The 18,035-nt window shown below is 34.0% G+C and overlaps 1 protein-coding gene across 5 annotated transcripts in view; it reads left to right on the top strand.

Annotated features, from left to right (window-relative positions):
• OMA1 (OMA1 zinc metallopeptidase) overlaps positions 1-18,035 on the top strand; it is an 87,121-nt gene that overhangs the window by 5,595 nt on the left and 63,491 nt on the right. For 4 of the 5 annotated variants that reach the window (XM_036826547.1, XM_036827347.1, XM_036825688.1 and 1 more), the window contains exons 2-7: positions 2,779-3,297; positions 5,738-5,966; positions 9,174-9,347; positions 9,447-9,554; positions 12,332-12,460; positions 15,627-15,701. In XM_036826547.1, the coding sequence (XP_036682442.1) occupies positions 2,798-3,297; positions 5,738-5,966; positions 9,174-9,347; positions 9,447-9,554; positions 12,332-12,460; positions 15,627-15,701 (1,215 nt within the window). In that variant the 5' untranslated portion in view covers positions 2,779-2,797. Of the gene's footprint in view, positions 1-2,778; positions 3,298-5,737; positions 5,967-9,173; positions 9,348-9,446; positions 9,555-12,331; positions 12,461-15,626; positions 15,702-16,992; positions 17,132-18,035 lie in introns of those variants that run through there. The other variant, XM_036828952.1, reaches the window with a different exon arrangement.

The following is an 18,035-nucleotide window of genomic DNA, read 5'->3' as shown; positions in this document are numbered from 1 at the left end:
TGGAAGGAGTTGCAAATTATTCCTTTTTAATTTCCTGGAAGAGTTTATATAGAATTATTATTATTTCTTCTTTAAATGTTTGGTAGAAGCCTTTTGGTTCTGGAGCTTTCTTCATGGGAAGGTTTTTAACTATAAATTCAATTTAAAAATTGGGTATAGGGCTCTTCAGGTTGTTTATTTCTTCTTGAGTGAGCTCTGGTAGTTTGTGTTTTTCAAGGAATGTATCCATTTAATCCAAGGTGTCAAATTTAAGGTTTTCTCTTTCATTGGTTTTAAGAAATTTGATATACCTTAGAGTAGTTTCTTTTGTGTTTCCTGTGTGTGTGGTTTGTTAAACTTCTTGGATTTGTGGGTTTACAATTTTCATCAAATTTGGAAAATTTTGGCCATTATTTTTTCAAGTTTTTTTTTTCTGTCTACTATCCCTCCCCACTTTTTAGGGACTCCATTTACACATATATCAGGTCACTTGAGTTATCCCACACCTCAGTGATGCTGTATGCATTTCTTAAAGTCTATTTTCTCTCTGCATTTCATTTTGGATAGTTTTTTATTGATATGTCAATTTGTAAGTCTTTATTTATACAATGTCTAATTTGGTGTTAGTCTCATCCAGTATAATTTTTATCTAAGACATTGTAGTTTTCAAATCTAGAAATTCAATGTCGATCTTTTGAAAAAATATATTCCATGTCTCTACATAACATGCCCAAACTTTTCCTTTAACTTCTTAAACATAAGCAATATGTATAACTAGTTTAATATCCTTGAATTCCCAGCTTCATCTCTTTAATTTAGGAGGACCATTGGGCTGCGCTAGGTTTCCCCTCTTTGCATAGTGGCCTAGAAACTCTCTCCAGGCAGAAGGCTGGGGCAGTTGTAGGGCTTGCCTTATTTGTTTCCCATTTCTCAGGGATGACTGTTCTTCGTTGCCTGATGTTCAGTATGTTGAAACCATTGTTTTACTTATTGTGTCTGTTTTTTTTTTTTAATTGAAGTATAGTTGATTTACAATATTGTGTTAGTTTTAGGTGTACAGCAAAGTGATTCAGTTGTGTGTGTGTGTATATATATATTTCAGATTATTTTCCATTATAGGTTATTACAAGATGTTGAATATAATTCCTTGCGCTATACAGAAAGTCCTTGTTGCTTATCTGTTTTATGTATGGCAGTTTGTAACTGTTAATCCCATACTCCTAATTTATCCCTCCCCCCTCCCTTTCCCCAACAACCATAAGTTTGTTTCCTATGTCTGTGAATTTGTTTCTGTTTTGTATATAGACTCATTTGTATTATTTTTTTGGATTCTAAATATACATGATATATAATATTTGACTTATTTCACTAAGTATAATATTCTCTAGGTCCATCCATCTTGCTGCAAATGGCAGTATTTCATTCTGTTTTATGGCTGAGTAATATTCCATTGTGTTGATGGGCACTTGGGTTGTTTCCATGGCTTGGCTGTTGCAAATAGTGCTGCTATGAACATTGGGGTGCATGTAGCTTTTTGAATGAGGGTTTTCGTCTTTTATGAATATGTACCAAGGAGTGGGATTGCTAGATCATATGGTAGCTCTATTAGTTTAAGGAAGCTCCATACTGTTTCCCATAGTGGCTGTATCAATTTACATTCCCACCAACAGTGTAGGAGGGTTCCCTTTTCTCCACACCTTCTCCAGCATTTATTATTTGTAGACTTTTTGGCGATGGCCATTCTGACCAGTGTGAGGTGATACTTCATTGTGGTTTTGATTTGCATTTCTGTAATAATTAGCGATGTTGAGCATCTTTTCATGTGCCTGTTGGCCATCTATGTGTCTTCTTTGGAAAAATGTCTGTTTAGGTCTTCATATTCTGTCTGTTTTTTTGGTTATTTTCAGTGACAGGATAAGTCCCTTTTACTCTGTATTGACCTGAATCAGAAGTGCCAGTATTATATTTGAACGGAACAAATTTGTATTTTATTTTTATTTATTTATTTTTGCTTTTTTTTTTTTAGGTTTTTAAAAAAATATTTATTTATTTTATTTATTTTTTTGGCCGCGTCAGGTCTTAGTTGCGGCACACAGGGTCTTTGTTGAGGTGTGCAGGATCTTTTGTTGTGGTGTGCGGGCTTCTCTCTAGTTGTGACGTGCGGGTTTTCTCTCTCAGGTTGTAGTGCTCGGGCACCAGGGCACGTGGGCTCTGTAACTGTGGCACAGTGGGCTCTAGTTGAGACACATGGGCTCAGTAGTTGTGTCTTGCGGGCTTAGTTACCCCGCGGCATGTGGGATCTTAGTTCCTGGAGCAGGGATCGAACCTGCTTCCCCTGCATTGTAAGGTGGATTCTTTACCACTGGACCACCAGGGAAGTCCCACAAATCTGTATTTTTAAAAATGCATTTTATGTTAGACTTTACTATTCCATTAAATACTCTTTCCCCCCATTACTGCCAATTGCTGAAACTTAGTGCTGTTTTTATTTAATCCATTCCTTATTCCCCAAATAATATAGCTGTTAAAATAAAAATAGACTCACCCAACTAAAATTAAAAAATGAAAAGAAGAAAAAAATCCAGATTTTGAAAGTACATGTTGTTGAGTTAAAAGTTAGTAAAACCTCTTTGGTTTTTATTGTTAAGAGGAGTTGGTGCAGGGGGCAGTGAGTAGAAACCCAAGGTAATTTAGTTGGAGATGTGTTAAAGGAAGAACACCTTTTTCATAAGTGTTATATTCCCAGTTTGGTAATAAGTATTTTGCTTAGATATTTATAGTTTATATTTTGTGTTCCAGATAATCAAGCAAAACAAAGATGAGCTTCATCTGTGGACTGCAGTTTGCTGCTAGAAACTGTGTTTTCTTCCGATTGAATTTACTGACCAGCTGGAGAAAATGTAACACACAAGCTGTAACCTCACTGGACTGTCATCAAGTGAAAATTAACAATATAGTAAATAAGTCTCTGGGCCTGGGAGTAAATCAGGGTGATAGATGGACATTTCTGCCTGAAAACTTTCATTTCTATAGGACTTTTAATAACAAAAGAACAGGCTGCCTCTTGAGCACCAGAAGTAAGGAAATTTGGATGATTACCCAAAAATGTACTGCATGGAATAACTCTTTTTCAAGACAGCTACTGATGAAAGACGTTCCAGTAGTTCCTGCTCTTTCAGTGGTGCATCCTGTAAACTGTTTACCCACAAGAGACATCAGGAGTTTCCATACTTCTCCGCGGTTTCAAGCTGCTCCAGTTCCTCTCTTGTTGATGATTCTTAAACCAGTGCAGAAGCTACTGGCTATCATTGTGGGCAGGTAAAATGCTCTTTAAAATATAAACTCTTAAAAAGTATCTGTAAAACTCACTTTTAAAGAAAACTTGATAGATTTCCCTCCCATAATTAGCTCAGAATTCAGTTTCTAAACAGTTGGTTCTACTCAGTTTTTTTATGTATGCCTTAAAAATCTTAAAATCATTTATTGCATATTATAGTACAGAAATGTGATCTTTAAAAGTTATTCTTGTATATTTTATATAGACACTATTTAAAAGGTCTTATATTTATGATTACAAGAATCAGAAATGTTTGTTATAACTCACATATAAGAACTGTACTTACAAGCATTCCTTTTTAGTTCATGGAATTTGAGACAATGGATCATGAAACTGAAGAACTTTGCTTACTTAAGAAAGGGCTCATTCCTAGCCACGTTAACTCTTAATTAGTATTTATTATTTATTTATTTATTTTTCTATTCTGTTTCTGACAAATCTTTATTTTCTCTTTGTGATCCTTTATAATACTTAATGTTTTTACAGCTAAGTGATACTTCATATTTAATTTAAAACTCCCCCTCATAATTCTGTTTTCTCTTATTTGCTCCATGAAGATTGAAGAAAGGTAAAGTTAAGCATTGTCTCCTTATAAACTTTTCTTATGTTTGATAACTATGAAGTGCCTTCTAGCCTTCTTACTTCCATGCTAACCAACCCAGTTTTCTTTTTATCAAAAATCGAGGACCTGTACTCTGTAATTTATTGTGTTCTTTATGACTAGGCTTTGGCACTCAGAAAATATACAGCTAATTTAGCTCTCAATTTAAGTAACGACTATCAAAGAAAGCCAGAGCTAGACAGTAGTTAAAGAAGTAAAAACAGATTTTATTCAGAACTTCTGCAGTAGGAGAAAAGAGACCTCAGTATAGAACCAGAGTCAGCTCTGAATACACCATGGGCTATGTGGGCAGGGCGGGGGGTTGGTAGATGGAAAACTACAGAGAGGAAACATCAGGAGCAAGGGGGGATTCCACCCAAACTGACCTACTAGAGTTATTGCTGAAGGCAGGTGAGGGTGATCAGATATCACCTGGGGGATGATGAATGATAAGGACAGATTGGGTATCGTGATCAGATATGGAGGATGAGGGATTCTGACTTAATTGACCTAGCAGGATTCTTGCTAAAATTGGACAGTGCAGAGATGAACACAGCAGTCCAAAAGACAAGGCCTATTTGAAAAAGAGTTCAGGGGAGTCTGAGTAGAGTTTGGGGGAGGAGAGAATCTTTGTCACAACTCAGCCCAAGTTCTTGGGCCAATAACACTTTTTCATCCTTTTAAATTATTTATTTATTTTTAACCTTTTGTTGATATTACTATAGTAAATCACCTAAAATTTTATTTTAGGATATGTTTTCATACATTTTAAATAATAATGTCATAAACTTTTAAATTGGAAATAAGTATACTTCATAGTTTGATCTGAATCTTTTTAGGTTGAAACACTTTAAAGGCATTTTAGGTGTGTCACTTAACAAGATTAAGATAACTCAAAGAAGTTATTTTATAAAATAAATTTTGTCAAGAGAATGATGTATATATTTTAAATTCTTGTTGTAATTTCACAGATGAACTCATAGGGAAAAAGTTCTGTTCCAGTGCTGAAAACATTACTGGTTGTCAAAATGTCCATGAACCCTTACAAGCAGCAGAGAGTATATTGTTGCCTGGTAGAATTGGACCTCCCCAGATGTTATCTATAAAATCTCTCATTTCCGTATTTACAGTGCTTATGCTCTTTTTATTACCTCTCCTTTGTCATGTTCTTGAGGGGTTAGTGGAGTTTCTGCTACTGAGCAATACTTGTTTCTATAATCAGTGCTGAGATAGTTTCCCTTGTACCTTACTGAAGTACTGGCAGATTGTGTCAGATGTCTGATGAGCAGTGGGGGCAATGGTGGTTAAAAGTATAGATTTGTTGTACCGTAACGCCTTCAGATGTTTATTTGGGCAGTTCATCCCTATTATATTGCCTTCCTTGCCTCATTTTCCTCTTACTAACTCTACAACCTTGTATAAATTGTTTAACTTCTCTAAGTCTCCATTTTCTCTTCTGTAACAGGATTATTATGAAGATTAAATGAGATGATATACGTATAGCATTAGAAGAGTACCTTGAACGTGCTAAACAGTCAATAAATGTTAATGGTAGTTTTAGTAAAACAGCTTCTCATTTAGCATTTACCTTTAAAATAACTGAAGAAAATTCAAATGAGCATTAGAATTTTTAACTATAGCTCCATATAATTGATTACTTTTTCATCATTTAGCTAAGAATTTTTAAAAACTGAAAAAAACATCTATACAGAAACATAAAAATTTGAGTATTTGATGACAGAATTTTAGCATAAGCATTAAGTTTTGGTGATATGTACTGATTCTATTATCAGAACTTTGAATTTTTCTTTTTGCTCTAGGGGCATAAGGAAATGGTGGCAGGCACTTCCTCCTAACAAAAAGGAACTATTTAAAGAAAGTGTAAGGAAGAATAAATGGAAGTTATTCCTTGGTTTGAGTAGTTTTGGATTGCTTTTTGTAGTATTTTATTTTACACACCTGGAAGTGAGTCCAGTCACAGGAAGGAGCAAGCTTCTATTACTGGGGAAAGAACATTTCAGACTTTTATCAGAACTGGAATATGAAGCAGTAAGTAGAAAGAATTGTTTTTAACTACATTGCTTGATGTAATACGCAAAGGAGGAAAGTTTCTTAAATATGAAAGATGCACTAGTTTTTAATTTTAATCTCTGATAGCAAATTAGCATTTTTTCCAAAAGGTCTCAGACCTTTCATGCTTAGTATTCCTACTGCCTACATTGCCTTTCCTCTGGATCACCCAGCTAACTCCTGCACATCACATGTCACCTTAAATGTCACTTTCTCAGGAAAGCCTTCCTTGATTATCCTGACTGGGTTAGGCAGGGTGGCTACGTTAGGCTCTAGGGGGTATCCTTCATACAGACTGCATTATGAATTAGTCATTTGTAGCTATGCTCTGTGCTTGGCTATATTGGGGCTAGGTCTCCTACTTTTCTCTTTGCATACTGTCCTTTTCTTTTAAAACACTTATCATGAGGGTAACACCATAATTATTTGCATAATTATTTATTTGTTGATCTGTCTCCCTTTCTAGACTAGCTCCAGGGGGTCAGAGACCCTGTCTATTCTGTTTATCATTTCATCTTACGTACTGGCACAGTGTACAAAATAGTGCTTAGTATATATTTTTTGAATAAATAGGTCTGTAATTTGAATTTTTGTACCTTGAAAATAAAGTAGAATAAGATATTCCCCCCCACCCCCCACACATCAATTTTGGCTATTTATTATATTTTTTGAATGCAAAATAAAGTTGGAATTCAGAAGTCATACCTCCTTGGAAAGTATAGTCACTCAAGTAGTTAAACATTTTATACCACTAGTGAGTTCCTTGAGGACGGATCATCTTTCTATCTCTCATGCTTGGCACATAAATAGTATAGACAAACCTCATCTTATTGTTCTTCGCTTTATTACACTTTACAGATGTTGCATTTTTTTTTTTAATTTTTATTTATTTATTTATTTATTTTTGGCTGTGTTGGGTCTTCGTTTCTGCGCGAGGGCTTTCTCTAGTTGCAGTGAGCAGGGACCACTCTTCATCGCAGTGCGCGGGCCTCTCACTGTCGGGGCCTCTCTTGTTGCGGAGCACAGGCTCCAGACGCGCAGGCTCGGTAATTGTGGCTCACTGGCCTAGTTGCTCCGCGGCATGTGGGATCCTCCCAGACCAGGGCTCGAACCCATGTTCCCTGCATTGGCAGGCAGATTCTCAACCACTGCGCCACCAGGGAAGCCCCCAGATGTTGCATTTTTAAAAATTGGAGGTTTGTGGCAACCCTGTGTCAAGCAAGTCTATCGGTGCCATTTTTCCAACAGCATTTGCTTACTTCATATCTCTATGTCACTTTTCGGTAATTCTTGCAATATTTCAAGCCTTTTCATTACTATTATATTTGTTAGGCAAAAAAGATTATGACTTGCTCAAGGCTTAGATGATGGTCAGCATTTTTTAGCTATAAAGTGTTCTTTAAGGTATGTACATTGTTTTTTTTAGACATAATGCTGTTGCACACAGTATGCACTGGGAAACCAAAAATTCATGTGACTTGCTTTATTAAGATATTCACTTTGTGGTGGATATCTCAATAAAGATATTGAGAACTGGAATTGAACCCACAATGTCTCTGAGGTGTGCCTGTATGTGCTCAATTAATATTTGTTGAACTTATAACCTCACTTGACAGCTTTGTCATGGTTAGATTTTTATATATTTTTATTTCAATTGAGCTTCTGAGTTTGTTAATGGAAAGTTACCATAAAAAAGGAAATAATGGTTTTTCACTAAAAAGACTGTTCTTAATAAAGATAAGACCAATCTCTTCTATACAGTTTATACAGAGATTTGAGATGTTTCTTAGAATAGTCTAGTTAGAAGCAAGTTTGAGGAAAGTGTTCTGTTAAGATTGAGAAAGGCCTAGTGTTAAATTAGTGTTATCTTCTACCATTTATATCACTAAGAAGCTTTAAAAAATTATATACATGTACATATATTTTTTTTCTTATTTTTTAGCCTACTAATGTAATACCTGCTTGTTATGAAAATTCAAACACATGCTCTTATAGGATTATTATAAAGTACTATAATTACATACAATTTTTTTTGTTGTATCTACTTCAGTGGTTTTCTTTGTTTCAGACGGTTTACATTGGTGACTTGTGCTTTTAAAAAATGCTATATAAAGACTTTTTTTTTTTTTATAAATTTATTTATTTATTTATTTTTGGCTGTGTTGTGTCTTCGTTGCTGCACGCGGGCTTTCTCTAGTTGCGGTGAGCGGGGGCTGCTCTTCATTGCGGTGTGTGGGCTTCTCATTGCAGTGATTTCTCTTGTTGCGGAACATGGGCTCTAGGCGCGTGGGCTTCAGTAGTTGTGGCACACGGGCTTAGTGGCTCCGTGGCATGTGGGATCTTCCCAGACCAGGGCTCGAACTCGTGTCCCTTGCGTTGGCAGGCGGATTCTTAACCACTGTGCCACCAGGGAAGTCCCGCTATATAAAGACTTTTAAATTCATGTTCTATAAAATCATCTGTTTTTAATGCATCTCAAGGAGGAAGGTTATGGACTTCTTGATTCATATATGAAAGAAATTATACGTTTTATGGAAATTTAATATTTTCAGAACATCCTCACTTTTCGAAGTACACTTGAAAGAGTCTCATGAATATAGCTTCAGAAAGTGTCTTCATATGGTGGTTAGTCTTAATTAGCATAATATAGAGAAAATGATATGCCCATTAGTTCTAAAATTTTAGTAATTTCAATCTGTCTGGCTAAAACACTGTAAAGTTAATGAAGTGTCCTTTTTTTGGTGGAAGTTTAACTTTCTTATTAAGTATAGGGTGTTTTTCTATTCAGTATGTTATGAAAGTAATTTTCTTTTGTATTTTACTTTCTTATATGAAATCTTACTGTTCTCTAGGCAATGTTTTGTTTTCTAAAATATTTAGGAAATTAGAAATAATATTTAAGCATTTTATTTGTTTATAGGCTAATAGAAGAGTGAAATTTTTATTTCAACCAATTTATATGAAAAATCTTAGTTATTAGAATTTATTCTCTTTGTGAGAAACCAGATTGCCTTTGCATAAATAATTCAAATTTGAAATTTTTGAGTATTTAATATGTGCATATTTTTACATAATTAAAAATTAAAGTGTTCAACAATAAGTGCCATATAACACTACTTAAAGCAATATAAACATTTTGTAGAACTAACACTCACTTAGAGACTACTTTTCTTTTTAATCTTTCAGTGGATGGAAGAATTTAAAAATGATATGCTAACTGAGAAAGATGCCCGATACGTGGCTGTTAAAGAAGTGGTTCATCATTTAATTGAATGCAATAAAGATATTCCAGGGATCTCTGAGATCAATTGGATAATTCACGTGGTTGATTCCCCAGATATAAATGCCTTTGTGCTTCCAGTAAGTAAATGTTACCCAGCCTAATTTTTAATTGTTAAATTTAGCGTCCTTGTTTTTTATGTTGTTCTAATTCCTTACATTATTTTCATTATGGTGCAGAATGGACAAGTGTTTATCTTCACTGGGCTTTTAAATAGTGTGACTGATATTCATCAGCTATCCTTCCTTCTGGGCCATGAAATAGCACACGCAGTACTTGAGCATGCCGTAAGTACCTAAAATGAATGTTCAGTTGTTGAAACACTCCTTTGAAATTAGCAAGTTAAATCTTTTAGAGAACTGAATCTTTTCAGTTATTTTTTATGATGGAATTTTAGTTTTTAGTAATTGACTTATTCTGTTACCTGAGAAAGTATGATTGGGTAATTTTGAGAATTTTTATCGTCTTTAGTGTTTGATACTGAACAATTAGTGTTTCTATTAAATACTATTTTTATCACCTGTCTTTTTTGCTAAGAAGTGATTATTCTCAACCTGTAATTATTTCAAATTAGATTTTAAACTTCCTATAATTATTAACATACTTATAATCTAGTCAGAAAATCAACTGTAGGAAAGTGATATTACTATTCAAGTGGTAAATGTTTTCTTACTTTTTTATTCATTCTCAGAGGATAGCTTAGAGCATCTTTGAAAATGTCTAGAATGATATGCCATGTATAATTAATGCAGAGTAATAATAATGATACCTTGCCATTTTACACTTTACTGAGTTTTTTAATACCTTCTCATTCATAATTTTAATACTATCCTCATGAGGTAGGTATTTAATATCCCTATATTACAGGGGTCCTCAACCCCCGGGTCGTCGACTGGTACTGGGCCGCACAGCAGGAGGTGGGCGGCAGGCGGGTGAGCAAAGCTTCATCTGCCGCTCCCCATCGCTCGCAGTACCACCTGAACCATCCCCCCACCCTGTCCGTGGAAAAATTGTTTTTCATGAAACCGGTCCCTGGTGCCAAAAAGGTTGGGGACTGCTGCTATATTATATACGAGGTCTCTAATGTTTAAAAAGACTCTAAATAACATGACTAACGTGACAAACTGGCAGAACTGGAACTTTAATCAAGGTTTTCTGTTTGCAAGTCTGGCACTGCTTCCTTTTCCTACAGTTACCCGGCTGTTGGCAGCACTTTTCTCATAGATCATGGAATTCAGGTCGATTTATACCTTTGTGAATATACATCTGTTTGACTTGGTATGAATCTAGAAAAATAATCTATTTGTTTACTCATATTTTTATTTTTATTCATTAAAAATTGTGCATGGCTCATTTGTTCACATGATTAGAGAGAGGTATATTTTTTAATTGAAAACACAAAGGTAAATAGTGGAAGGATTGTGAATATATCAGAAATGAAAGTAATATTAACTTCAAGTGGAAATGATAATGTTATTAATCCCTCTAAAAGTCATCTCAAATTCTGTCTTTTCCTTAGAGTATCAAAAAGATGAGGTGGGCCAAAGTTGTGCTATTCTAGAGTGCAAATAGTAATTATCTCCTTTGTTTCTTCTGAGTTACAGGAAAATAGAAAAAAATCTTTTCCTTAAACAGATACATACAAGAATAAATCTAAGCAGTTGAAATACGTTATGTCTTTCTAGAAATGGCTTCATAACTCCAAAGTCAATCAATTTTGGCCATTTTTAGTTTTTAAAAGGTGTTCATTTCAGTACATTAATTTTTCTGGCCTCTAGGCCAGTGCCTTATTCAGCATAATGTTGTCATCTCTATCAGTGCAAGAGCAATAATTAGACAAGACATAAAAAGCAAATGGTCTTAAAAATAGGAAATAGTTATTAATATTTCTTTGTTAGAGGTCTTAGACACTGTCAATACTATGTTTTCTCTTTCAGGAGTCTCCATTTTATGTTTTCATTATTTCACAAATACAAATTTAAAAAATTTTTTAGTTTTCTAAGATTATGTAATAACAATTATATTCTTTAATAATTAATTACAAGGATTTTCTCTTCTATAATGACTTCATCATTTAGTGCTAAAATAATTCCATAATTGTTTTTCATGAGTCTTACAATGAAGCAAAGAATGCTTTGTGAGGGCAGATTATATTAAGAAGTATTCTAGGTGATTATTTTTAGTTGTTAGCCATGTTTCATACATTCAAGTAATGATTCCTATATTATCAGTATCAGCATTACAATAACATTTATTCAGCAACTTTAGTGAGGAACAATGAACAGTCCAGTGCATTAAACTTATATTTAGATATTACTACTCCAAACAACTATTTTAAGTAAAACATTTTTTGGTTACTGCTATAAGTAAATACAAAAAATCATATAACTAAATTTCCTGGTGGGAAATACCAGGCTGATAAAGTTGCAAACTTGCATGACTCTTCACATATTAGGTCATGAAGTCAAAAGACTTTTATTTAAAAAATAAATTTCTAATATTTTCCTGAATTGTTCCTTGTTTTAACTGCTTCATATGTTAGGTAGTGTTTGGTCTCTGTCTAAATGTATAAGCATAATAAACACATTTATTTGATTTTTTAAAAAGATTTAGCGACTGTATTAGAAACTCTGACTTCCTGGGTTTGATTCCTTGTTCTTTTACTAATTGCTTTGTGAATTTGGGCAACTCTTTTAATCTCTCTTCATCTTAGTTTATCTATAAAATAGGGAACAATTGTACCTATTTTACAAGATTATTATGCTTGTTAGTATAAGACACTGTAGGTTAATGAACCTGTCATTGTATCTGAATGGTGCTAGTGGCTCAAGTAGATATTAGTTAAATGAATAAATGAATGCATAACTATGTAAGCAAGAGATGGGAAAAACAGACTGGGAAAGGATAAAGCACACGGAAGAAAAAGAATTTGCAATCTTACTTGGCGAAGTTCAGTTAAACACATGTAATTATTTAATGTGATTACACATGATGAACTAGAAAATATAAGCATGTACTATCTGAATTTATTAAGTGTAATTTTCATTATTTTGATTTTTCTCAGGCAGAAAAGGCTAGCTTGGTTCATTTCCTGGATTTCCTAGGTCTGATTTTTCTCACAATGATTTGGGCCATTTGTCCTCGAGATAGTTTGGCACTTTTGGGCCAATGGATTCAGTCTAAATTGCAGGAGGTAAGTCTGAGACAATAAGTTGAATTTGCAATGGCCTGTGGTGAGAACATTTTAATATTACTGTAAAGGAAAAAGTACCAGAAATGTTTTCATACCTTATCATGAATCTTATCATGAAAAACGGGTGCTAATTTTTAGTGTCTTACGTCTTCTTATTTTTAGGGGATATTCTTAATAATGAGCATTCAAATTAGAAAATACTACATCTCTTATATGATGGAGATAGATGGGTTAGAAGGGCTTGGCAACTTTTGGCTAGCATTTTTTTTTTTTTTTCATAGTTACTGTTCTTACAGAGAGAAACCCAGTCACAACCCTTCCTTTCCTTCTGTTGCTTTACCTTCAGACGTTCCCCTTTTGTCTCCTAGTAACAGTGGTGTACTCACTGGATGTCTCTCCCTTCCCCCAAATTATTTGCATTTTAATGGAGAACTCTTAAAACCTGTAAACTTTTATGGGCGCAGGGTTGGCAGAAGCTGCTTGACGACCCTCATCTCCTCACTCCCAGTTAAATTAATGTTGCCTGGAAAATACTGAAAGGACAGTCTTAATAGGTGTTTGTTAATTTTGTTTTTAGTACTTATGCATAATGATAGTCATCTGATAAAATTTGTTGAGTCCTCCATCTTGTTCAAAACAGTACACTACTGAAAGGAGGTCTTGCAATCTTAATATTTGCTTTGTTTAACTATCATTAGTTATTTTATTTTATGTCTTTCATCAGATATTTCTTCTTGTCCTGGGAGGTTTGGTTATTTAGGAACAATCTGTTATTTGTTTATTCAGTGATTTGTGGAGCACCCATCAGAGTGCCATCTGGGTGCTGTTTAAATCCAATGTATAAAATTCTTTGAGACAAATTGCTTTAGAAATTGAATAACTAAGTCTTTTATTCAGTGTTAGCATATCATTTGGTTTCATTTATATTGAAATAAAGATTCTTAAATGGAAAAAGAAAGAATGGTTATTGCTTAGATTATAGAATCTCATATTTTGAATTTTATTTTTATCATTAATGTGCTGGGAAGTCAAAGAAGGTAATGTAGTTTCCCCCCCCCATTTATCAATATATAGCTTTTTCTGTAATGGAATCAGGAGATTAAGTCTTAAGAAAGATAACTGGAAGCTGTTTCTCCCTTGAAATACTTGATGATCCTGCTATTTGAGTATAATTCTTTAATAATTAAACTGAAAATGAAGTAAGGATTACTTCTGTTTGAAGTCTTTTTCCCTAAATCAAGGCCCCCTCCCAGCAATTTTGGTGACAAGGAAATATTTCTTTCTCTAGAAGCTTGCTCATTGTGATTGGAGAGTAGAGGGGAATGCTGATAGTGAAGTTCTTGAGGGGGAATTGCTGACATTTTTTTGTCAGAGAAAGGAAGAGAGGAAGGAAGAAGTAGGGGGCCCTCACTTAACTGTCTGGGTACAATGTAGCAGCCCTCATAGAGCGCTACCAGGTAGGGTTTTGAGAGCTATTACTAATGATTATAGTAGCTAACATTTATTGAGTACTTACTGTATTGTAGGCACTAGGATAAACATTATAGATTAATTTTGTACAGGGGTTAAGGATACAGGCTCTGATCAGATGGATCTGTGTTTGAATTTAATCTCTATTAGACCTAAATTTTATAGAACTTCAGCAGGTTACTTCACTTATTACAGGTTTCAGTTTCTTTATCTGTAAGTTTGGATAATAGTAGTGGCTAACTCAAAGCATTATTGCGGGTTTAATTATACATTTAAAGCAGCATTTCTCAATATAGGCACTATTGACATTGAATTGACAAAGAATTGACAAGATAATTCTTTGTTGTGGGGAATTGTCCTCTGCATTGCAGAATGTTCAGTGGCTTCTACACGTCTAGATGCCTCTACACATCTGGCCTCTACCCACTAGACGCCAGTAGCACTCCCCCCTCTCTCCCCAACCCCAGTTGTGACAATCAAAAATATCTCCAGACATTTCCAAATGTCCCTGAGGGACAATATCACGTCCAGTTAAGAACCACTGATTGACAGCATTTAGCACAGTACCTGGTACCAAGTAAGGACTCAACAAATGGGAGTTATTATTATTTGCTCATTTTATCCTCTCTGCAACTCTAGGAGTTTGGTACTGTTACTGCTCCATTTTACATATGATGCTATTGGGCTTAGAGGGGTTAAAAAATTAGCCCAGAACTAATAGTTAATACACATCAGCATTTGGGCTTGAACACATTTCTTTCCTTTTAAAGCCAATGTTTTTAATTGGTTATACTACCGGCAGATTCGTTGGGACACCTGCAGACTGCTTATGGAAAGTGCAGACACTATATAATATAGTTCAGCAACCTAAAACAGACATGATCGAGAAGGAAGCAAGTCATATCTAATGGTCATATACAGTGGATTAGATTGATTTTACTATTTCTAGCCATTACTGACATGCAGCTACCTCTGAAAAATTGCTTCCCCAATTAATAGCTCTTCTCTCAAAAATCCTGCCTATTGATCCATCTTCTACAAAGTTTTAGTACTTACTGAAAATTAGTATTTAACTGGAAAGCATTCACATAAATACAAGTAATTAGGAAAATTACAGTTATAATATCTATTTGTATTCTTTTATTGAAGTTGGAAGAAAAGTTCATTTTCCTAACTAATCAATACTTAGAAATCAAAGAGGAAATTAAGATAATATGTCAAAGAAAGAACATTCTGCTATATGGTTAATTTTCGAACTGAAATAAATCCTCTAGTAGTGTCACTGGCTATTATATAGCTATAGTTTTTCAATTTTCTTTTAAAACTGCAAGGTCACAATGTTCCTTGGTCATATTAAAAATCATGCATCAATAAGCTTTCTTAGGGAATCCTCTACATAGTAAGTAGAGATTATAATTGGAAAAATAGAAGTCCACTATATGATACTGTGGACTCTCCAAAAGTTTGCAGGCATGGTTTTTTCCTATTCTTTCCATGTTTTAAAAATATTAATCTCCGATGGAGGAAATAAAGGCTGCACTTTGTTTTATACCATGGTGTTCTTTAAATGTTAATCATGGAGAGCATAAAAACTATATCCTAGGTACTTCATGAAATTAATTTTTACAATCTCATTTTTTGCTCCTTTTGTTATGAAATAGCCTTAATGGAAGTTTTCTTTCTTATTTCTTCTTAGTTTATGTTTGATAGACCATATAGTAGAACACTGGAGGCTGAAGCTGACAAAATTGGACTACAACTTGCTGCAAAGGTAAAATATTTAGTAGTTGAGAATACACAGTGTCCTTCACATAGTAAAAGATAAATGTGTATCATCTTAATGAGGTTTGGCATGGGCATAGAATGAAAGTTGGACTATATATAATTTTTCATTAATACCTTTTTAAGTCTGTGCCCTCTGGAAGCTATTGCTATCTTTATTTTACTCCTTTCCCTCAGTTTGCTGATCTAAGGAGGCTTTTTGAGTAAGTAAGATGATGTGTAGCTGTTTTTCCCCACTTGGAGAAAGGTTTATCTTACTGTAGCTATATTCCTGGCTAAGCAACCTGAATTTTCACCATTTAATAAACGATAGAAGAGCAGGCTTATTACTCTGTACCTTTCAGATTATTTTTGTTGCAGCAGATGGCTTATTTTTGCTAGCCACAGAGAGCAGCTCTGGGCCTTTACTCTGGTTTACGTTGGCTGTGTTCATATCTACCTAACAGGGCACTTCTTGCCTGTCTGCTGTTTTTAATCACCTGTGATAACTGCGTATTATTGGTAGGATTTAACATTAAAAGTAAAACTGCATTTTTAAAAATGAGTGAAAACAATGCCACTTCACATATTAAATTCATATTGTATTTGATTCTTTGTTGAGTTTTCAGTAGTTATTAAAAGTCCTAACTATTGAAAATTACTATTATCTGAATTTCTCATTATGAGTTTTATGGATTTAATTTCATAAATCAAGATATTACTCATTCACAAAAGCAGTGTTCTTTGAATGTTACATAAGTAGAATTAAGTGAATTATCAGACTGCATAGATTAAGAGGTTCCCAAATGATGGGCCACAGATTGGCTCTATCAAGAATTTCCTAATTTTAATGTACTACAGTCTGTGAAATTTTCCCTCTAGGTAAGTGCATTCTGTGTTCTGATAAAGAAATCTTTGCTTATTTCAGTAAATTGTTCCTGTTTTATTTCCAAGAAGTTTTATTGTTTTGTTAAATATAAGGAGGAGGTCAAGATAATTTTTTTCCCATGTGGATATCTAATAGACTCAGCACTATTTATTGAAGAGTTTATCTTTTCTCCACTATACTTCAGTGTCTCTTTGTCATCAATGTGGGAGGCTATATGTAAGTCTGTTTCTGGACTCCCTGTTGTATTCCATTGGCCTGTTATTTATCTTTGAGCCAATACCACATTGTCATTGTAGCTGTGTATTAAGTCTCGATATCTGATATCTTGATATCTTGATTTCTGTCCTCCAATGTTGTTCTGCAGTATTGACTTGGCTATTCTTGGTCCTTTGCTTTTTCATATAAATTTCAGAATCAGCTTGTCAAATCACATACCTGTACAAAAACATGCCTGGGATTTTGATTGGAATTGTGTGCATCGAATATAGATCAATATGGGGACAGCTGACTAGTGTCAACAGTATTGAGTCTTCCAATCCATGGATGGTATATTTGTCCATTTATTTAGATGTTCTTTAATTTCTTTCAGTGATGTTTTGAAATTTTTTTGTGTGTATAGGACTTATACATCTTTTGTTAGATTTATTGCGAAGTGTTTGACATTTTTGATGTTGTTATAAACAATGTCATTGAAAAAATAAATTTGCCTATATATAGAAATAGTTTGTTTTTATCATTGACTTTGTATCCAGCAACCTTGCTAAATAAATTCACTTAATTCTAATAGTGTGTAGATTCTTTTAGATTTTTACATGTACATAGTTATGCTGTCTGAGAATAATGACAGCTTTATTGCTTCCTTTCCATTCTGTATACTTCCTTTTTTTTTTTTTTTTCCTAATTGCAATGGCCAGAAACTTCAGCACAGTGTTGGTGGTGGGCACCTTTGTTTCTTCCTGATCTTAGTGGAAAAGCATTCAGTATTTCACCATTAATTCTGATGTTTGTTGTAAGCTTTTTTTAAACCTGACTTTTGTCAGGTAAGAGTTTCCCGTCTATTTCTAATATGCTAAGAGATTTTTAAAAATTATGAATGTTATGTTTTTCAAATGGCTTTTCTGCACTTATTGATGATTATATAGTCTTTCTCCTTTAATCTGTTAATGTGGCAAATTACAATAATTTTTTTTTGTTTAAAAAATGACAATTTTTTATTTTTGAAATAAACCAATTTTGTCAATTATATTAACCTTTTAATGTATTGCTAGAGTTGGTCTGCTAATGTTTAGTTTAGAATGTTTCTGTGTTCATAGGAGGTAGTGGCTTGGAATTTTCTTGTAATGTCTTGTCAGGTTTTGGTATCAACATTATGCTGATCTCATAAAAAGCATTGGGTAGTGTTCCTTCTTCTTTGTAAGAGTTTGTGTAAGAATAGTGATATTTATTTTTTCAATA

This window comes from Balaenoptera musculus, chromosome 1, assembly GCF_009873245.2.
Source record: "Balaenoptera musculus isolate JJ_BM4_2016_0621 chromosome 1, mBalMus1.pri.v3, whole genome shotgun sequence".
Taxonomy (NCBI): domain Eukaryota; kingdom Metazoa; phylum Chordata; class Mammalia; order Artiodactyla; family Balaenopteridae; genus Balaenoptera; species Balaenoptera musculus.
This window is presented reverse-complemented; position numbering and strand designations above follow the sequence as displayed.